We start from the raw sequence: 24,306 nt of genomic DNA, 5'->3' as shown, positions 1-24,306 counted from the left end.
TAGGAATGTACACCACAGTTACCGTTGACAAGTTTGTAAAGATGTACTTACATTCAACCACGGTAACCACCGTGTACGTTGCCAACTACACGGTAAATAAACATAGGTAACCACGGTGTACATTACCAACTTATCTGTACTTAACTTTTGTTTTGAAACTAACGATTTTGCGTGTCCTTGTTTATTTAAAATATTTTTAAGCAGTATGCTTTCCTTTCTTTGTGTGTAGTACTTAACACTGTGTAGATCGCATAAGATTTTGGCTTTAATTCCCGTAAAAAATGTATGTTCTGATGATGAATCTGACTGATTCCGATGAGGAGCCCACACGCATTCACACAATTATATTCTGATGATAGCGGGTCTCTATTGTTTCCCAAAAAAAGTATTGTTTGTCCGCATTTTTATTAGTCATAATTTCTTTGGTTGAGACACGCGTTACTTTTCAGGATTGCTATAAAACAAACCTAACATAACCTATCTATAGGATAACCTTACGAAAGTCCTGAAAAATTGCCGATTTAAGTTTTATGACTAAGTAATGAAAATATGACAAACAATACATTATGACTTAAAACTTTATGTGAAAAAAAGGGACCCCCGATAAATAATATAATCAAGCACGATTTAATTCTGAAAGCACGTTGATTGTCTTTCGACCATATTAGAGGAAGTTCCACATTCTCCATCTACAGTTATTTATGATGCCTTGCCCACATTAAACTCTGTACAATCCGTAGCCACGCCATCTACCAACACTTGAACACTCATCGCCATTAACTACTAGGGTAACAAGAGCTTCATATAAACACGTGAAATGTACCAGCCTGAAAAAAAAACAGAATTAGATACAGCTTTAGGTTACCTACTTTTAGAACTTCCGGTTTGAGCTATTCGAAGGACATTGTAAAGCGACGAAGATTGGTAACCGATGAAATAAAAGTTGAGAAACTGTGCCATAACAAAAAAAATACAAAAGGTTGTGAAATAGAGTCCTACAGACAGTCTTTGGTTTAACAACTTGGGGAATTTTCCTGAGAGTGGACCGAAAAATGTATGCTGCAGATACTGCAAGGAGGGAAAGAAGAAATTTTATTGCATCAAATGCAATATGCTCCATTGTTTCATCGTCGGAGAAACAAAAAAACTAAATTGCTTTTGACAGTTCCACACTAAATGATGTTTTTTCATAATAATTTACGTTAATTTTTATATAATATTTTACTGGCTTCTTGGCAGCGGTAACCAGCGTGTACATACAAATATGTTACTTTCCTTGTTATAAAATTGGCAACGTGCACAGTGATGTACATAGATTTTCTGAAAAACTTCTAATACTGGATTTTTTTTAACATTTTTCTGTAGACCCCCAGACGGTGTTAAATAAAGGTATGCTACTATATTACTTGTTTTTACAAATTTTTACTCTTGCCAATTAAAGGGTTAAGTAGGAACCGTAAACGTTGTTCGTAATCCAAGCCAGGTTAGCTTAGCATTTGGAATTAATTGGCCCAAACATTTGCCGTACCGGCCGCCTGGGCAGGGCACGCTCCCAAAACACGCTGTTAGTTAGTCTGTCACTTTAACTACTGTTTAGACAGCTGCTATTTGGCACTGCAGGTTGGACTAATTACGCAGTGGCTTACTCTATTTAAAATAATTAGGTAGTTATATATAAACTTCACTAGTTACCTAGCTAAACCCTTCAATACAACTAGTGTCTGTAAACATGGTTTAAATATTTATAGAATTTTAACTGAGAACGCCAAATTGATATACATATTTAAACAAGTAAATCCCGAAAACTTCATTTAAAAGTGAGAATAGACTTCACAGCAGACCTCATGAGCAATGAAACAATATCGAATCCAAATCTCGAAGTCTTTCCGAGAACATATGAAGAGTTCCCCTGCTCTTTCCAGGATCACATCATCAGATTCTGTGACTCTTACAAACAAACATGAATTTCCCACATTCCCAAATCGGGAACATACATTAAAAAAAGATTCAGCCTAATCGAGAATCCCAGAGTTCCCAGACATCTGTTAAAAATGTGAGCTTGCATTCCATTCGCTGTTATAAGTACAGGTAGGTACAAAATAATAAATGGCTTACCTATTTCGGCATGTTTGGTTTCCGTAATACGCGGATACGCATACGGAATACGCGGTAACTATCTACTCCCCACGGTCTCTTTCGAAGTGCTTGAGTAAGTTACCAAGTAAACTACTAAACAGCTTAGCCTTAAAAGCTTGAAGCGCTCTTTGATTTACTATTCACGTTATAAATTCTACGTTTGCAGTTAAATACTGTTACAGCACTAAGCTTAAAGCTAAGAAAACACATTCTAGTTTAATATTACATTGATTGTTCTGATTTGTTCGTAATTGTTACCTACTCCTAATTTATTTTAAGTCATGTTATGCTTCTCACATGTATAAAACTTATAATTTGGTCTGTTATTTAGCTTATTTAGCTATCTCTATCTCTTCTACACACTAACTTTTTGCAGCGATATAGTTGCACTTCAGACTTATTATTTTAAAATATGGTACACTAATATTGCCCGTGTCGTGATGCAACCACGCGATAATCGCGTGTTTTTTATGGTTACAGAATAACGCAGTGTATAAAGTCCCTAAATCTAAAACACCGGGACCCCGAAGCCCGGGATCATAGAACTTTTGTCATGACTATGTTAACACTTAATTAATAATACTGTAATAATATCACGTTTGTTATTTCTGCTGAAAGCAACAAAATACTCTGTTTTGACGTTATTATACTGTTCATTACGTATTCGTGTGAAATGACACATATCAAATTATATTGTAATGCTATTGTAAAACAAATACTTAAATATGAATTGAAGTTGTAATTAAAATACATAAATTAATTTCCTAATATTTAAAGGAAAACAAAATTTCGTTCAATATCAAGAATACAAATTCATATTTTATTTATCAGTATAATTTTGACGTGGATCACAAACCCATTATCATTAATATATTATGTAGCAGTTAATTAATTAGCTAGGTACCTAAGTAGTACGCTGTACGAGTAAGTATATAATAATTTACAATTTAGGGTAATTAATAATATGTGCTTTCATGCCTTAAAGCTCAGTCAGCTATGAGTAGACAGAAATATTTTGATTTAATTATGTTAATGGGGTAAATAAATATATATATATATACTCATTAGTTTTAATCATATTCATTAAATTATAAAAAAGTTAATCCAGATAGCATTACCTTATTGAAAATTGAACCTTACTATACTTTTACCGTAATCTGCTTAAAAAGAGTATGGGCCGTAATTCGATTAACTATTAAATTAAAGTAAACTTTACATTCTATGATTTGTATTTAAATTTCCAAATATTCATATAAATAGATAATAAAATCACAACTAACGCTGCCTAACGAGTCAACCAAAATCAACTATGTATATATTATTTATGTAAGTGACTTTTCTCGTGTATGATATTCTAAAGAAGTAAATTTTTAATTTAATAAAAACATGAAACAACACACAAGTCTGATGCTACCTACTCCAACCAAAGAGTCTCTTTAATTTTAACTTATTTTTTGGATTATAAATAATTCGTCGCTCGTTGAAAAGAGAGTCTGCAATACGGACTGGCTAAATTCAAGTAGGCACCTAAGTACTTAAACACCCAGACGCACTAAATTTCAAAGCACGAGAAAGCAATTTTGGATCTACTTTCGTATGGAAATATAATTTGACTCCTACCTCCGTACACTTGCGAGCATTATAAAGGTAATGTGTGAAGATGGGAATTCTCCGAGTTACACTAGACACGTTTGAGCGTTCTCAGCCCATTATGGAAGGGATCAACATAGATTACCTCCTACAGATTTTGCTTTGAAACATAAAACAGGCTCGTAGTCAGCGTACACAGGCACTCTTTTACTTATAGAGTAGGTAATGCTCCGCAAGCCGCGCCCTTCTGGTGTATCTTATTGGTCAGATGCGCAAGAATGCCAAACTAGTGATTTGACATGTGTAAGATGGTATGATTATTTGAGCACACCAAAGTTCACATTTTTGCTTCATTATCATCATCGCTTTAATTTCGCTCACCACTCACTTTACACAGCTAGCTAATACCTTTTTTATATCAGCGGCCCTTGTTTTCAGATAAGTACTTGTAATATCTACGAGTCAAATTTGTAAACGTAGACGTAAAGTCGTAGATGCAACTAAAATAAATACCTAATAGTTACTTTGGTTGTTTGCTGCCAACCGGCTGACAAAATGGTTATCAATCTTGAAAATCGCCATCCGTCTAAATAAATTAATTAATTAGTTGGGAAGGTTAGATGATCTATCTAGTAGGTGTTGATCTGTGAGAGAGCAATCAAACCGTTGTTAGGGATAAAAAGTGGATCGAAAACGGTTCAGTGCTCTCAGTGAGGGCTGCTTAATAAATCTATTACTTACTGCTCAGTAGCTCGGATAAGGTTCTGTATCTTTTGTATTCTTATTTTAATTATAGAGGCTTGTTAAAGCTCACACGTAGGGTGTTGATGTTATGGGTATTGACAGGTCTGCTCCTAAATTGGGAGTGATTAAAGTTTAATTGGTTAATGTTAAACTTTAAAGCTTAAATGCATTTTGGTGTTGTTTAATTATATAAGTGACAGTTCTAAATTAGATGTATAGGCTAAGATAACTCTCGGACTTGGGAAGGGACAGAGTGTGGAGTGACAGCATATACGTCAAATTCCTGAAATATATGACGTGACACTGCCACACTTTCTCGCTACAAATGCGATACAGAGTTACGAGTAGTTTATGGACTCTTGAAGTCTAGATACATTATTTGTTTCATTATTTACACAATAGGTATCAATATTTTTTTAAAGTTGTATCATTAAGTTGTATGTGTAAAAAATCTTTTTTCACATGACGCTTATTTGTAATATTTTGCACCAGCAAGCATTAGCGACATCTTATCCATACAAACATTCTTACAGTGAGATAATTGATAATAGTCATTTATTTTCGATAAAAGAATATCGCCCCCAGCTACAAGATTCCCCTATTAGCGCCGGAAAAAGACGTTTTCTAAGAGACAGATTAATTGCCGTAGGTATACATGCTGCCAAGAATACTACAAATTGGTTTAGTTAGTCTTTTTTATTTGTCTGTGCGAGATCGCTTTTTCATGGTAATCGTTTTTTATCTTCCGTAATTTTAAGTTTATAATTTTACTCTGCTTATAATGAGTAGGTGCATATATTGAATCTCACAAATCTAGATTAAAGTGTAGTATCGAGACTTCCATCTGGATATTGGCAGGTGTCTCAGGTGAAATTCCATTACCTCGCGCGTCTTAGCAAACTCAAACACATCTCAATTGTTTACGAGACGACGGAAAGCTATAATAATGTGAGACTGAGTACCTACCTACTTGATGGCTACAGCAAGTTTATCGTAAGTCTGAAATTGTAATTTATGATTAAAATTTAGGCAAATTTGTTAGGTACCTGGCAGCCAAAGAACATTTACTCTAAGAACAAATTAAATTACTTTCTATGAAAATATATTAAATTTCTGTTTTTGAACACACTATTATTTAATACTTTATTTATTAAATTGGTTTCATTATATATACCTATGTATGAAAGCTGATCTGAAGTCCAGTCTTCTAAATTGTGTGATATCACCAAAAAGGTTACATTGAACAACATAAATAGTCAAGCAGTCAATGTGTACACCAGGACCAGGGATGTTGCGGATGCAGGTTTTTTGAGATCCGCGGACTCGTGACATCCCTGGCGGTCTAGCATGAGTTGCGTTCTCTCGCGCGACTCCATACTTGAATGAAGTCGCGCGCGGGAACGCTACTCATGCTAGACCGCCTGGTGTACACGTACCTACTACCTACACGATAACCTCTCAATAGAAGTTCAGTCTATTTTGAACTCGTCGCCTGCTAACTTGCTAAGCAACTTCTCGTAGTTGCGCCACAGTTGCGCTTTGTTGCTAGGTTAATATTTATTAATTAAACTTTTTTTTTTAATCGAGTACATGTAAGCGTTGCTGACTGTACGGGACTATAGGAACTTCCAGTTCCATTTCCGAATTGGCGACGTACTAATTGAAAAATTACTTACTTTGTCACAGTGACAGTCAATAAGGAATTCATGAGCAATCATACTTGTCATAAGGTTCAAAATGGCGTATAATTTCAGTTTGGATCGCATATGTACCAAACAAAATATCGTAGGTAATGGACGCTTATGTAAATATTTAATTCTTTATATTTGTAAAGGCCAATAAAATTATCGTACTATCAATAAATAAAGGTATCGATAATGCCGCATCCCACAGGAAATGCATTTAAATCAATATTTGCGATTGCATTCATTGCGATGATAAGGCTACGTTTATGTAGATGTTGAATATATTAAATGTTCGTTCACGAGCCCTTGTTGTGGACAAAAGGGTGTAAAATGGCGGGAAAAACATGCTTTATAGGTTCCATTGTATTATTGATAATATTTTGCTGCAAGTCCGTATTTTTCATTACATTACCATTACATTACCTATCTTATTTTATTCATTTGTGGAATTCTGTGCTTTATTTTATATGAAGTAAAATGGTATTTACAATTACTGTCTATGGATATAGGAGGTAGTGCAATCGAGCAAGTGGTATTAAATTTCATTTTATTACTTTAAGCTCGCTGGCGTGGAACTCTATTTTCCGGAATTTTAATTTCGCTGGAGGAAAACATTGCCCAAAGTTTGTACGCCAATACAATATATTTGTTTTGGTCATAGTGCTTCGATATTTCAATCTGATCGCAATATACGATCAAGGGGTTATTTTTATTGCAAAAATATTTTTAATAAAAATTGCTAGCGTTTTGATATCCTTACCTTTTTTCCTTTTGAAACTAGGTACCGTTAAAATATTATGAATTATTTTCTTTTACGAAAAACACATTACACACTAGGTAGGACATACCTACCTATTAATATTAACACCAATTTTATTTTCTTCCAATTTAGTTTAGCTTAAATAGCTATGCTTTCCTTTAAACAACTCCTATAACTAGCTAAAAGCTCACAGACAAATCGTTTTGTCGTTATCTTTATCGTGTTTGTCGTATATGCCCATTTACGACTTTTTAGACACGTACAGGTAAGGTTACGTTCTTTAGAAAATAAACGTGTACAAATGGTAATCTTATCATAAGCAAACTCAAAGGAATAAAGCTAATACGGACAGGATAATTCTAAGGTGAGTTCTCAAGTATTACAGAAAAAATATTGATGTCTATAAATATGTTTGTTTGTTGACATAGTGGCACGAGATTAGGGTTGTTTATCCCTTCGGTTACGTAGACTTTGTCTTCAAATAACCAAAATAATATGGCCTCTGACCACATATAAAGTTGATACGATATGGATATTTTTTATACTGGTTCTACGAATGAGCTGCTACGCGAGAGTTGAATAAGAATGGGAATTATAGCCCGGGGCGGAAGGGACGGATTTTACCCTCCATCGGGGTTTTATTTAAATAAAAGGTCACGTAGCAACGGTGTTTAGTTTTTCTATTCCATTTAGTTAGACGATATCTCTAATATCGTTATAGAAATTTGCTATTGATATCAAAGTATATTGAATGTAAGGTTATTCAATACGAGATGATGATATCTGTAGCAGGTAGTTACCTATATTTTCGATACCTTGAAATTTGACAAATAATAAGTTAATTTATTGGTGCTAAGTTGCTAACAGTAACTATAAGTAGTTAGTTAAATTAATGTTTTATTTAGGTAGGTACTTACAATTCTTACAATTAATTTACTAAATAAGAATAAGGTATTCTCTCTAATACTTTAAACTCTCTCGTTTTGTACACGTATTTAAATGTCATTAACGGGTCTATTAACGCCATTTAAAATAATAATAATTTTAATCAATAATCAAAAAGTCAATGTAGTGACTATGGCTATAACCGCGAAAATCAAAGTTCGCAAATTGCGGACATGTGTCTCTGTTACTCTAATTACGCCTTCATTGGAGTAAAGGAGAAAGAAATTCGTGGTAGGCCTCAGACTGCTTTAGGTAGATGTTAGACACCGCGGCGCATAACCTTGTAAAATATGTTTATTTTTAGGAATTTCAAACACTATTTATAAACATTATTACCGTAAGTTACATTGTACCGTTTTACAGTCAAAGGTCGCCCAAACTTTACAACATCAACTTTACGCTCGCAGTAACAATAAAATTAATGTTGCGAATACAAGCGTTTACGCGTTGTTTTAAATGCTACGTGCTATAATAATGGTGAACGAAATAACCTCCTGAGAGCTGCTATCAGTAGCTATGAATGTTAAGGCTCGAATTAAAAGCTGGGTCTTGGGAATTGGGTTACGCTAAAAAAGTGAGAAAAATACCATTATTAATATTATATACTGGGATAATATATGTTCATGCTTTAGATAGAAAAGGCTAAGCAACGTGTCGCAAAATTTACTTCGAAAACAAGGAAGGGTTAAGTCTTCAAAAACTTAGTGGTAGAAAAGAACATTAACCAATAAATAAAGTAGGTACTTCTTCTTCAGCTGTAGATTTTTTTAAAGGAGTATCTATAGCCTACAATTAATTGATTCAAAATAAAAAGTAAAAAGTCTTCGCCCCGAGCAGAAGGAGTGGAAACGACGTTTAGCCCGTTTGAAAGGTGCGGGTTCGAATCCCTCTAGGGTGTTTTCTTTTATTTTTACTCTTACCTAAATATTTTTGGTTCATTAAGCAGTACCCTGTGATCAATACTCTTTTGTTGTGTTATTTTATACTCATTGCGCGTCTATGATTAGGTCCGCATTTAATGTAGCTAGTAGCCTATTACTTATCATTTATGTGTAGAGGGGATAACATGAAATTAATACAAGAGAAAAAAGTTTACATTTATAAAATCGACTAGGTTAGTTACCATAAAAGATACTTACTTCAAATTTAAAGCCTAAGTTAAAGGTACAGTCACCTGCATTTAATACGTTGCTCTTCGAAGGCCGCAAACATATGTAACACGCTCTAATGGCTCTACGAATAAGATCGTGTCAGATATTTTTGGGGCCTTTGTTGTGTTATTGCAGGTGACTTGATTGACATACCTTGGAAACAAAATCGAACCTTAAAAATAATATTTTAGGATTGGTCTCAGACTAAAGTGGAGCATACCTCGACCTAGCGGTCAACGCAAACGTTTTTCGTTCCGCTGTTACATCAAACACGAAAGGTATGCGTAAAAACGCGGGAACCAGACCTCCTAAGGGCCTTGGTAAATATTGAGTTAGTCGAATAAGATCGATTGTATCATCGTCAACACTATTAACTGGCCACTCATCAACCTTATATCAATGGTATAAGGTCTAGCAATGGCAATTTAAGAGTGTTGCTGCTAGTACGTGCGGTCTCGCGCCGCTGGCTGCTTATTGCCGTGACGTCGGCGCAGGCGCATCATATTGCCCAACGAGTATAGGTCCAACCTCAGAGGGCCCGGGAACCGTTTCTTCCGTTGGTTTATCTATCTGTTTCTCTATGCAGCTGAGAGGCAAATAACTAAATTTAGATTTTCGCGGCAGACCATAGGCTCTTTGATGCACCGATCAGGCTCGAAATACTCTACTGCAGTTCGTCGTTACAAATATGTTATGGGATGCAGCTAATTATTCTTTTTTTTTCAAGTGCTCTGGTGGAAACGGAATTTTTTTTTTATTATTTTTCGGATATATTATTATGTTTTATAATATCATATCCTACATAGGTGTAATAAGTATCTGCCAAAAGCCGAAACACGATTGCCAAGTTAAAAACGTGGTACTTAGAGGTATTTTGTTTTATCTTACCACTCATCCTTCGTTCAAATATACCATTCCTTAATAGCGATGCATCTTCTTTAGGGCACAGGAGCCATAAAAATATATCTTACAGGTGTTCTTGGTTTAAGCAAATCGATGCACTGATAGGGTCTTAACTGTGACCCGCGGGCGCAGCATGGTTCCATTTTTATCGCTTGTCACTATGCCCGTCACTTTCGCACTTACATACTTGTTAGAACGTGACAGGCATGGTGAGTATGGTGACAAGCGATAAACATGCGTCCGTGCTACCGCCACTGATGAAGGCCTGTAAAACTACCTTAAGTATTTTGCTTGACTGCGCTTGGAATAATACTGGTCTACGTTATTAACTCACTGATCACTATGCTACACTACACACCAGCGTGTAACTCTGACCTGTCATCACCCATAACTGTTTCGAGCCGGCAGGCCAGGTTACAGTAGACATAAACAACAATATGTTTGTAGATGTGAGCAGGAAACCGACCCATTTCGGTATCGTCACTCCTATTCACCAACTTCCGGCTTCCGTCTGAGGTCGAAACAGTGATTACAGTTTAATGTATGCTAGGTGATGCGGGTCCTTGCCTTAAAAGAAATTTGATTTGGGTTTCGAAACTGTTTGTAAGTAACTCTAGTCACGTATGGATATCAGTTTCATAAGTGATTGATTAGCCAGAGGAAGCCTTGTTATAGAGATTATTTTTTACAAACTTGTAAAAAAATTAGGAAAATACATTTTATTTTCTAATAATATTAATAAATTAAGAAGCATTGCATTTGGGTGCAGCGAATTTAGCTTCTGTGAATTAATGTCATTTTTTTAATTAAGTATGTAACTTTTTTTAGTTTTCAGCCATTTGTTAGCAAAGTAAAATATGCAAAAAACTGGCCAAGTGCGAGTCGGACTCGCGTTCCAAGGCTTCCGTACATTAAGTCACATACGATTTTTTACAACATTTCTTGTATGTATATCAGTTTAAATAATTATTCCTAGAGAATAAAAGTAGGTACACTTCGTATTCTATGTATCCCGGTTTCGTATTATTACTACAAAATTAGTTCGCAATAAATCTCTTCCCGTAAAGCCCTATATTTTACATTCGATCTTCAGTCGGAGATATTTTATAGACGCAGTAAAACGTCAATCGGCGTCTTTATCACCGGTCGGGCCGCAGTAAACGATCGGTTAGTCGGCTTACCAATATTTAATCATCACTTTAGTGATGTGGGTAAATCCCGGGAACGTATCTCACATTCCCATTGTTCCCAGTAAATCCAGGAATATTACCCAAGGTTCAACAAAATATTTCTCTTAGAGGACCTATGAATAAAAAAATAAGTGATAAAAAATTACATGAAAATTTACATAAAATTTTCGGTTTGATATAATTTGCTGATATAATAGGTTTGCCTGGATGCTACAAACAGGGAATATTGTCATAATAAATTATACTTAAAAACTAGGTTTCGAATTTGTTTTCACTAAGTTTTAATACTGTTTCATTCACACTATTCTTTTGGCGAATATTCCTGGGAATGTGAAAATTTCTGCGCCACATCACTAATCACCACAATCAATCAAGTAAATTCTACCGCTAATAAATTTAACTGGTACAACTATAAATCGTTCCGAATTCGATGTTCGCCGTCCGCTAAAGGCCCAACCATATCATTAGGGCGACCCACACAATCCCTATCATTTTCCATATCGTCCTATCATTGGCCCATTTCGTATCCCTATACTTTCCCAAAAGTAATTACCGCTTTTATATTCGCCTTCGAAGGGTTTAGGCACTTTAGGCTCTAGGCAAACTAGGCAATTATCACATCGCCCGCAGACTGTTCCCACGGGAGGATAAAATTGTAAACTTACATACAAACGTGTCGAACCTCGCGGCTATTTATACTCTTTTTGTTACAATAGACTCGCAGTAGGACGTCGTATCGTGGTCACTCTTGTTACGAAGCCTTAAAGTGCATCCTTGCCATCACAACTCCTATTTCCGTGTACATCGTCCTCTTTCCTCAAGAAAGCCATCCTTATTACGTTCGTAAGAAGCAATAGATATCGTGTACACGAAAGTGGGCGGACGGGGTTCGTGTTACAGCCTCTTGGTAGAAGTTTTGTTTGCTCGGGACACACGGGCCCGCGTGAGAACCTCCCGAACTGCATGGGCGTGACATCGAACTCTTTTTTGTCGTCATTTTTTTCTTTTGTACGGTTAATGTTGAGTATCGGTAATAACTATAGAGACATCGGCTCCGACGTGACCATGACAATGCAAGTCCCAGAGCTATGGTACGCAGCTTATGCTCTTCCATTATGTCACACACGTGTTTAGGACTCTTTAATCTTTTGAAATCCTTAAACTTTTGGAACTGCACGTTTGTTGCATTTTATGATCACAAATGTTTTATGGCCCATTTTATGCCAATTAGCTTTGTTGACGGTGAAATTCTACGAAGCATTTTAATACTCGTTTCGTGAAAATTTTAGTAGTCGCCGAACTGCAACGATAAAATTAACTCGAAAGCCCGCTGGGAGCTATTAAAAAGTCATCAAAGTTTCTGGAACGATAAGTCAATATGCGCATAGCGAACACTGTCATGCACGCGACATAGGTATACCACGCCGAGTATGCACGTGCTCTTCAGTTATAAAGATTGGAATACTTTCCCTGCATTGTTTTGCTTTCCTCGGGGGGGGGCAGGAACTGAATACAAATCGTTGTTTACATGTTACTATTGGAAAACTTGTCTCAATTGGTTCAAAGCCAATATTGCCTAGACAGGCGAGTAACTTTATTTTAGTAGGCACCTATTGTACCATATACAACAATGAATCATTACCCAACTATGTCTCTGTTACACATCTTATCTTTAGTAACTAATTAAGTCAACTAATTAATGTCTAACTTAACGCTGTCATAACTTGTAGGTACAACTAAATGTCATGACCTTTCTTAAAAAAAGTTGCTCTGCGTTGCCGTGAAATATGCTTCAAGTTATATTTACGCCGTGCAACCTCAGATGCTCAGCTATCTCCCCGAGGCGTTACGGAGGTTTTTCCCTATTCGGATAGTTTCATCCGAGTGCTTCCCTAATGAAATTTACATATTTCATTTCTAGTAACAGTCCAATATACCTGCGTCCAGCTATATTGGTTCCGCGGGCTTTATTGAATAAAACATACTGAGTATTGCATGTTTCCGACCTCTCAGATGCATATTTTTTACATATTTCTTGCCCGTAACGGCCAGAGTAGCATGCATCTACATTTTTATTGCCATCCCCTTTATTTAATACAGTTCCGTTACAAACTCCTATAAAAATCCAATAGGAAATAGTTTGTCTTTCATGAGCGTACTTTGCTATAGTTTTGAATATCAATTGCATTTTTATACGGAGCAAACTCATAAATGCGGTTGCATTGGCCACCGGGAATCCATATTTCATTAAGTGGATTCATAATGTATCATATCGATCATAGCAAGTGTGTGTACCTACGCGTGTATACATGTAACTAATGAAAATATTGGGGAGAACAACAATACGCGAACCTCAGGGGTAAAACCGCAATCCACGGTGGAAAATCACGAGACCCCGAGCTAATGAAAACCATTAGTGGTGCACATAATAATATTTCAATAGATACACGCGGTCCACTTCCCACGAACACTGTCAATAACTAAGATAACTATACCAGCGGCGATCGCCGGAACTTAAATAATAATGAGAAAAATGGTACTAATGTAAGTACGCTAGCGCCACCGCGCGCCGCAAACATAACTTGGCAGTAGAGTATAAAATAAAAAATAATAAAGAGTGCCTCTGGGCAGTGAGTCTATTCTTCACCTTTTGTTGGGACAGGTGATTGATGGACCCTTTATTGTTGGTGTCGTTTGCTTTGAGAAATGAACTGTTATGTTTGCTCGGATACTTGATTGCTTATTGCAATTTGGGTTACTTTTTTCCCGCGGCGCATTCAATAAAGCATTTGATAAATTGATTTTTTTTTAGTTTTAGAATTATAAAACAATTAGAGGCGAACATGGATTAGCTACATTCGGACAACATAAATAAAGACTTAATTACGGGATCAGAAAATGCTCTATAATTTTGGCAAAATGCCCAAAGATTTAACCTTAAATCGGGGCGGGGCTAGCACAAAATTATAGAGTAAGTAAATAATTGCATTGAATGAAAAATGGCATGACGTCTAATTATTTATGCAGCGACGATTAACATTTGTGCTTAAGCGAGTGCCGCATAGGGATTAAAATGTCGAATATATTTCACAAACAGACCATGCAAAATGGCACTCCACCCTACAGGCTGATATTCAATCCAAGTCTCCCCATTTAAGTCGCAACGCAGGGTGGCATGAAGCATGAATAGTACCTACTATACCTCCGTACGTATGCTTTGATGTTTACCGATGAATGATTATGCTCCCTAAATGTCGAAATTAATATACGCAGCTATTGTTATATGGTACGTCGAAAAGCCAATTAAATTCGGTGCCTGCATTCAGCCCGGCTTTATTAGCATTCCGTGTTTTCTATAGAGGCATGGAAAAGGGGATGCATACAGCGACGATTGCAAATTAGTTAGTTCCTCAGAGCTCTATAGAGCTGAGGACATTTCCCTGATTAGGATGGCTTAATTTTGCTTTGCAGTAAATCTAGCTGGCATCTAGATAACGGCGCGGCTGCACACATATATATATCAGAGTGATTCATTAGGCAATGCTCAAAGTAAAGCACCAACACACATTTAGGTCGATTAAGTACTTAAAACTGGCTCAGCGAATTCAAAATGGCCACTATATATGTGAATATGCCCGTGGTTACAGGCAGCTTACGTTTTATTGAGCAATTGCAAAGCAAACAATGCACTGAAAATTTAATGCCGTGCCGTGCAATATTTTCGAGTTAACAATTTTCAGGAACACGAACCGGTAATTAGCCTATATTACACAATAGGTGATTGCTAGATGCAGGTGATGTGAAATTACTTGAATATTCCATGTGCGAGTGTACAACATAACGCCCGTACCGCTTTCTAGCGATAAGACCGCCTTATATTGTCTACCTTTGTTTCGTTTGGGTTAAGTACCTATTGCATTGCATTGTACACGATTTTACTTCACTATATGTTTCTGAATACAAAACTGAGCTTATTTCCGTTTTTATTACAAAATGATTCAAAAGAAAATGGAATACAGACTTATTATAATTTTATTTTCTCTTTTGAACAGAGATTAAAAATGTAAATTCCCGCAACATGTCTGGATTAAGTAAGTAAATATTTTCTCGTATTCCATTTACTCGCGGCAGTATGTATAGGAATATCCTACTGCCACACACACACACACACACACACTCACAGCACACGCTTATCAGAGTGATCTTCACGCTACTCGTTCCAAGCTAATGAGAGGACCCGAACCCATGCTGCACCGCATGGAAGAAATTTCTACATTTCTAGTATTTCTACGCTAAAATATATTTAACTGGTGAATCGCCGAAAACTTTGCATAGATACAAATTCGCGTGTTTATGCAATGATTACATGCAGCCATCAAATGTTATCAGTGGGTAAAATCTGTATTTATAAGCGTTTTATATTTTGTTTATAGTGATAGCTAACAGCACATTACATAAGTATGAGTAATACTTTCCTAGCTAGCGGGTATTATTCTGTGTTGTAAAGCCAAATGCATTTGCAAGCAACCCTGAAATGTTTAATGTACTTCATTTTAGGTGTCTACTTTTATATAATAAACTGAGTTAAAAATGGGGTTCTATTCGACATTTCTAATTCTGTGTGCGGTCTGTAACTTACAAGAAACCTACTTTTTTTATACTTACTGTAAATTCATTCATTATTACTGTAAAATAAATAAATAACATTAATATTATCTAAAATGACTTCTCTGGTCTACAAAAACTTTTAATTCGTTACTAGTTTTTATCCGCTCTCATCTCACAAATTCATCATCTCTAAACGTTATTCTAAACGATACACCGTTGATTGAAACTGCCTTTCCCACTGTTTGTACAGGCCAATAGAAATGAATTCTCCATTTGATTTGGATTCGGACTCCAGGCGTTCAGAGGTACTAACAGTAACTCACTTCACTAACCGTTGGTAGACTTTATTCCGTTGCAATAAAGTTCACGACTGGTCGGGCAACTGTGTCTACGATGGTAATTGTCCGTCGAGACTAGGGTTGCCAACTATTTTTTGGTGGAATATAGTATTTTACAGAATAAGGCATCAAAAATATAGTAATTTCAAAAAAATATAGTACTTACTTTTAGATAAAATACTAAACATAAATGTAAAATACGTTTAATCGGAAATATAGTATTTTAGCGTACTATATATTTTTCCAAAATTATATAGTACAGAGAGCCAAAATATAGTACAATACTATATAATATAGTACGGTTGGCAACCCTAGTCGAGACCCGTGAAAGTGCCGGTCGGGCATTGTGCTTGCATCGCATTGACAATGAAAAATTATGACAATAGTGTCATAGTGTGTAAACACTTTTTTGGAAGGTTTCATAACATTGCAATAAACGATTTTAAATTGCCATTTGCTTGATGACTTATTTGGGGAAGTTCTAGCATCACACATTGACGAATCATACCATATGATGTGTCTAAAATAGTAGATAGATAGAATACTCTTTACATATTGGCACACCTCAGTAAAAGAAAACAATTGATTAAAAATAGAGCCAGAGAACAGGAGCCAAGTAGGTACCTACAAGTAGGCATAACTCTGAATGTTTTTTGGGTTGACTCGCATAATAATTCAAAAGTACAAATGTTCCATAATCCATAATTCATGTTTTAATGATATAATTGACGTGTATGTAGATACTATAAGTAAAAAACTTCTTAGCTACATACAAAAAGTTCCTGATTATATGCTCAAACCATCATTAAGTCTGTTAATTAAAATCCAAGTTACCTGTTTGAAGGTTTTTAAAAACGTTTTAAGTACCTTACCTACATATACTTATAAAGTGATAAAATTAGACAAATTCGAACACGCCTTAATTACCAGACTAAAACTTGTTGGTAAAAAGTGAAAATGTTTAGATTTATAGAAAACAATTACATACCTACATACTCTCTATATATAAATACAACCTTTTGTAAAAGCAATTAATCCAATAGGGGATTTGGCTGTAATACATTATGTGTAGGTAAAACAATACGTAACAAAGATTTTTTTAGTTATGTTTGTACTTTTATATTTTTTTATAATAGGTTTAAAACAATTACAAGATGCATTATTTATTTATTTATTTATAACAGTCCTATACAGATCATATTTACTTACATAAACGATTATCATACTTACATAGTTTGACTTGCTATAGTTGCCATTCAAATATGGGGGCATATTAACAATATATTTTCTGGTTGACGTAACTGGTAACCGAAGAGCTGGCGGCTACCTCGCACAACTTATCAGCATTGCGATACAGCGAAGAAATGTCGCCAGCATCCTTGGTACAATGCCTCAAGGGCCTATTTTAGATTTAAGCTATTTTTTTTAAATTCTATTAGTAATACCACTGTATATATCTTGTTTGTAAATAAAAAAAAACACTTTTCCCTTCGTAGATGCAGTCCAGAGGTTCGTGGAGATGCCCACATACACGGAGGTGAACCCGGGAGAAGACGCGTTGCTCAAATGCAGGATATCCGAGAAAAAGGGAGTCTGCTCGTGGCAGAAGGATAATAAGGTATGTTCTGTGTTAGATTAACTCAATTTACTTGACTAGTAGAGTAAACCTAGTGTTTTCAATCCGAATCCAAATTCCAAACATTGCAACTGCAAAATCGTCGGAACGAATGAGGTATTGGTCTAAGAGCTAGCCACGGCCATAGGTATGCAATTTATAGAGCAACGAAATATGTTTATTTTCATCACCTGGCACTACTTTCCCCCCAAATAAAACGCCTGGCATTGTTTTATTTGAATTAAATACATAATTAGCTATTATATCACACCAAACTCAGAGCTCTATAAATTGCACACCTTCAATTGATTTTACAACCCCTTTGTTGTCCATCCACTCCCGCACCCACCGCTGAACAGCGGCCAGGCGCCCGAATTAATTAATAATGATAGTATGGCACACTAACTAGAGGGATTTCGTTGCTCTATAAATTGCATACCTATTTCCGTGGCTAGCTCTCCGGCTATATGTACTAGATGGATCTGCCTTGCAAACCCTGCACTAATTGACAGATTTAGCGAAGCCGTAAAGACATGGATGCAGCGGCGTGCATTTTAAGATTGACAGTTTTAACTCTACCACTTTTCATCTGGCAACATGTTTACTCAATTAAAACTCAATTCTCCTTTGGCTTACGTGGGGATTATATAGCCTAGACCTGTAGGTGCAGTCTGCTGCCTGCCGTATACTGTCTAGATATTTGTTTGCACGGGGGTGTTGATCTCTGCAGTTGACTGTACATACAATGAAAGGTGTTGATGTGCCTAGAAATAAGCTCTACCTGAAACACATTATACGCGATACAACTAGTAAAGCTTTTTTAAAAACCGTAAAAAAAGCTTTACGAGTAAATAGGCCATTTCCCAAACTTCTTATCGATAGAAATATGTAGTATCAATCCATTCCTTTTTAAGGCCCGATAGTACAAAGAGGATTAGATTCCGTAGACACTACTAGTCACGTTGAAAATACATGGTAAGGTTTATTTTATATTTAAGGTATCTTTTTACTTGTAGCAAAACTTGACTGTTTGCCGGTGGCATCGTGACTCTTTATAAAAGTATATAGTTGCGATTTCATTACTTAGTTGTTGTTAAAACAAGTTTAATATCACCCAAGGCCTAAAGACGGTTAGATAAGTGTTTGCAAGCACTTGAAACACCGACCTTACCTTTCGAAATGGCTCGTTTATCACGATCGATGCTCACCTTGTAATATAAGTACTTATAGTCAGGTGCATAGTTCATCTTACAATATATCTTTTGATAAAATGATAGCCTAGATATGTCATGTAGACCTTTTAAAGTCACTACCTATCTAATACCAGAACAATACAATTGTGTGTCTAATATTATATTCAACTCCTCAAATTTTTTACTTGCTCTATTTTTATTTGTGCTAGCGGCCTAAATTTTTCAATTTCATCAATTGTCGTTTTCCCATTACTGTTCTTTTTCAATTGAGGGTCAAACGAGTTACATGACCAACTGCAATTTAAGTAGCTATAAAATCCGAAACTTCAAACATAGATAAAAAACAAAATTTTCCGGCTTCTGAATCTTAAAGCATTTTCTCAACTTAGAGCTATTATGACTGTACCGACACTATACTTGACAATATGTTTTGGTTGACGCAACTTCAGACAGTAATAGTCTTCCTTAATCGTTTTACTAACCGCTTTGTCACTTTGTTTCTACGAAAGTTTATCACGTTGCCTTTGTAAGTAAAACACGTATGACCTCATTAGCTATGTACGTTTTTTATCGCCGGAAAATACGGTTTTTTGGACCGTGCACAAATGGATGGTTATTCATCGCGGTTCGGTTACAATTGGCAGTGCGATGACTCTTCAAAACTACGGGTGAATATCCAATATCCATGGCTTTATGGACAGGTAATTCAAGGTTTATTTGGTTCCGGGAATATACGTATATATTGTGGAAATATATTCTATTTTTCATTTTTTTTTCACTAACTGTTTGATGTTATAAAAAAGATCATTCAATCGGAAACTGAAAAGTTATCACAATTATTGTGTCTACTCGTCAGAGTGTGTGTCATTTTGGTTATGTGTGCTTGATGATTGTATTGTTTTGTAATAAATACAAAAACAAGCCTCATTAAAAATACATACTTACATAGGTTCATTAGCATTAAGTGTAAGCAGCTGGCAACCCAGATTGTATGTTAAATTACGTAGATATATGATAATGACACCACGGAAATCAGAACTCCCATTTACCTTTAGACAATAATTGCTGATTCACGCTGCACAATTTAATTAACATAACATCCCAAAAATCTCACTCTTGCAACATCCTATCTCTTTGTTTCATGACTTTGAAATATGGCCTTTCTTCAGCAAGACCTAAGGCTTATTTTATAATTACAAAAAGGTGTATCAAAAGCATCTCGGTGTTAATTAGCCTGCTGCATGCGCCAAAACGATTTTTAGTGTGTTCTGCCAGCGAAATGAGGTCGTAAAAGAAATTTGGCGGCGGGGCGGGAGCCATTAAAGTCATACAGATTTTGTTTCATCCCCTAGGGGTGTGAGGCCGTGTATCGAATATTAATCGGCGTTTAAAGTCCCCTTTTACCTGGGGAGAATAAAAACTGTTTTGGAAAATGCAAATAATAATATAGTAAGGGATTCAAAGGCTTATGTTTGCTTCTTAGTGTAAATTAGAAAATAATGTATAGGTGCAACAGAGGTGCAAGTTCTAATTAAGACGTAAAGTAAAAATTGCTTGCTAATTTCCACGAACAAAGAACACAAAACAAACCCGGATTGTCTGTTTGTTCCTCCTTTGTGGTCTAAACCAATTCAAACTGGGAACTTTTAGAAAAAGTTGCGAGCTAGTCACCCTACCTACTTATAATTGAAACTAAGTGAGTTAGTCAATGTAAATTACTTTAGAAGTTGTTTTTAGAACTTTCTAATCCAAAATAAATAGGAATTAAAAACCTGGCTGTTGTAAAAATATTATAGATTATGGGCGGATGGATTATTCATAAAAACGCTATAGAAGCGCTAATTAGTTACTAATCGTTTGTTTATTCTGTCGTTTTGACTTATGTATTTGTAAGAAAGGGATAAAATAAAATAACTTATGAAGGTTGGTTAAGTTATATGAATATCTAGGTAAGGGTACATAAGTACCATGTCTTCTACATCTACGCCGACAACTGTACGAATGTTGCCAACATTACATCGTAACCCATATACGAAAATCCGTCAAGTCGTTTAGGGCCACACACCGAGCCAAGGAAATAACCCATATCGTCAGTTAACTACCCATTATACCCATACTAACTAGCAAATCGGTCACTTGAAACTACGTATTCGAACTGTTATATACACTCATAATTATTTTGCTTACCAGGTAAATCTAAAATGTAGGTGAAGCAGAGGTGAAGCATTGACAGCAATATTACTGTATAAAAATTCGAATAATAGTAAAAACATTGTCATTCGTAATTTACTCTTTAACATAGATCTAATAACATTCTAATACTAAATCTTTTAGTGTGTAAGTTTGTGCAGTGTATTTTGGTTGAATAAACTGTTTGGGTTGAATTCAAGAGTTTTCTTCAAAACTCCAACGGAGGCTGCCCTATAACAGAACGTTATATTTCAATCGATTATTATGAACACATTTCGTACGATGATTGTGTACCTACCTACACTGTTAAGGCCTGTGCACACCGGCTGCGTGTGCGTGCACAGGCCTTTAAAACAAAAAACGTAATTCTTCAATACCAAAAAAATACCTACTACGAGTACTCAACAGGATGTGTCAGTACGTGGGTATGTACCGCAACCATAGGGCACATTGTTTTTAAACTATTTCGACGCGCTTACATATTCATCGTAGATAAAATTAAACCTCGCATTCAACCGTCGTTTATCTAGCCCGGTAAACTTTAACTGGCTGTATTTAAATGAACAATCGCGGCTCCGAGGCGAGATCTGAATCTTAACTAGGTGTAGTCACGATTCTTTTACTTAAAATATAACTGCTTTGAGCGTGCGTTGTATGAAACCCTTCCTAGAATGTCGCATCCCTTATTGTGAACTCGTGTCACGGTTGTAAACATATACACGTTTTTAATTCTATGGCTTTAGAATGAAGCTAAAATGTGTGTATTTTTTTTATGACCGTTACTATTTAGTTTTAAATTCGTTGCAGATGGCCAGTCTATGTAAAATGTAGGCCTAAATGGCTCTACAAGAAACCTACTTTTTACAATATGGACCTATAATTTTATTCTTTGAATTGTCAGAATGGCGTAGAACTTAGGAAAAAAACATAATTAATTTAAAAAAAGTTAATGACATTTTATATCAACCTTAAATGAAAATTAAAGTGGCCCCATTTTCTTATTACCTACAATTAACAACAGAAAAAAACTCACTAAATTTAACTGTATGTATATCTTTTCTCGGCGTTTCACATATTCGTTGTAGGTCTGTTACAAATTGGCAGACTAATTAATACTACCGTTTTGTGTACCTTCATTACCCGCCGTTGTTAGAACAACACCGTCTTCAGGAGTACCATCATCTACGTCAACTGACTCTTCATAAACCCTATTGTAACGACGTAAGATCTACTATCGATCGGCTAGTCAAAAGAATTTCTGTTACAATAATATTTAGACTACTTGCTAACCATCTCGTTTGCCGAGAAAGGTTAAAGTTAAAGCATTGTCTTCGTTATTTAAGGCAATGATCTCGCATTCCTAATTATGGAAATGAAGTCCTTATTTGGCCGGTTCTTTTATTTAAAGGCCCATTGTTGCTTCGTGGTGGGCCTTTTTAATACGACACTATGTGTCCTGTTTTTATTTTACAGTTTTACATTCCAAAACGTACCTACTATACATATATAACATATTGTATTGTCAAATTTGTCATCACCAACCTCGTGGCGTTTAGCTTTTTTTAAGTTTTCGAGTATAAAAAAACAAAATGTAATTAAGTATATTTTGTTCAGTAGGTATATATATATACGACTAGACTAGACTACGACTATATCAGTTGGTAGAATTAAGTTAGCCTTTATCTTTTTCTTGAAAAACAATCGTATTCCTTATGTTAAAAACGTTTTTTGACTTGATTACAGGAGTAAAATATGTATTCTGATGTCCTTAAAGTAGACTGGAGACTTTCTTGAAGTTTCTTAGTAGGTACTTATTTTTGATTGCCTTTTACACGTTAAACTTTCAGACGACATACGTCATTTTTGATTACTTGATAATGTTTCTGCCACTTTTATCACACTTTAAAAAGTTAGCATGTATATAATAGGTACTTAGCTTACCGCGTCGGCTTTCGTAAAGGCGTATCGATAGGACAAAGACGTTAAGCCTAACAGCCGTCATTACCATCCCGGTCACGAGCTAACCTTCGTGATTCATAAAGTCCTGGGAACTTGGCAGCGCGCCCTGATGCCTTGGGCCTTTTGTCGTGCCGTTATAGACAAGTCAGTTGAAGAGACTGTCACTGACTCGGTTAAAGGAAGCCTATCAGCGTCCCCTGGAAACGCATTCTTTAAAACCCGCCATTTCTAAATCGTCGTACACTGCACATTGTAGTATAAAATGCACACATAGCGTAAATTACTTCTGTACGACCATAACCCATAAGGGACTGCAACGGTTGATAAGTATGTATTTATATTAGGCGGTCTCACATTAGATGCGGATTCGTACGTAGTTCCAGTGTGCGAGCGGGACATCGCTATATAGGTAAGTGAATAGCGCTGTCTCGATCACACACCGGAGCGGCGAGCGGATTCGCATCAGAGTAATATCCGCGTTACGGCTCGCGTCTACTACGGTAAACCCGATGACCGTGTGAGCGCGACTGGAATTAATAGCTATGTCAGTCAGTTTTGTCACCTAGTTAGCGGTCTTTTTGCAAAAAAATCACGAACGACGCGCTAAGGTCGCTTTCGCTAAATCAGAGCACCAGCGTGGTAAATTCACCGCATATGGTAATGTCTAGCTTTATAAAGAAAAATATCACTCCTTACTATTTACTTGTCTCTTATGAGAACTATAGATTTCATATCTTAGTGACAGCTCTTAATGGCAGGTAAGTGTGAAATTATAGGATATATGGACGGTGTAATGACGGAGCCGCCATTCGATATTCGATTTCAGCCAATAACAATAGGTAAATTGAATGTCCTTTATATTATTCAGACATAAATGGTGTCAATAGTGATGTACGATTGCCACGAATATTCATGACTTAAGGCAATAAGTAGGGACTTTTTGTTTCAAGTAGGCAGGTTTTACAAGTTTTCCCTAACAATATGAAAAGTGTGATTTTAGATCATAAAATAATTGCTCACACTATCTACCTATAGGAAGTGTAATCATCATGATTTTTAAATAATTAGGTAGGTATACCTAATCAAAATAATCATTTCACAATTAAAATATATAACATATAGGTATCTTTGTATGGCTTATGTTATTATTACAAGCGTTCAGCATCATCTAAAATTACAATAACTCAAATTCATAACTATATAGAGCCTGAATTAAACTCTGTATCATACAACAGAACAGATAAACCAAGCACAAAGGCTAACATCCCTTTGTTTTCATTTTGTTCGTAATCAATGAAA

General features: G+C 35.8%; 2 protein-coding genes across 2 annotated transcripts in view; both read left to right on the top strand.

Annotated features, from left to right (window-relative positions):
* LOC134653104 (G-protein coupled receptor Mth2-like) overlaps window positions 1–24,306 on the top strand; it is a 222,907-nt gene that overhangs the window by 84,791 nt on the left and 113,810 nt on the right. The gene's annotated exons all lie outside the window — the stretch shown is intronic.
* The window catches only part of LOC134653116 (hemicentin-1), a 74,231-nt gene that overhangs the window by 9,052 nt on the left and 40,873 nt on the right, over window positions 1–24,306 (top strand). Inside the window, exon 2 of the mRNA XM_063508422.1 lies at window positions 17,547–17,668. Within this exon, the coding sequence (XP_063364492.1) occupies window positions 17,547–17,668 (122 nt within the window). The remainder of the gene's footprint in view (window positions 1–17,546; window positions 17,669–24,306) is intronic.

Source organism: Cydia amplana, chromosome 12 (assembly GCF_948474715.1).
Source record: "Cydia amplana chromosome 12, ilCydAmpl1.1, whole genome shotgun sequence".
NCBI lineage: Eukaryota > Metazoa > Arthropoda > Insecta > Lepidoptera > Tortricidae > Cydia > Cydia amplana.
This window is presented reverse-complemented; position numbering and strand designations above follow the sequence as displayed.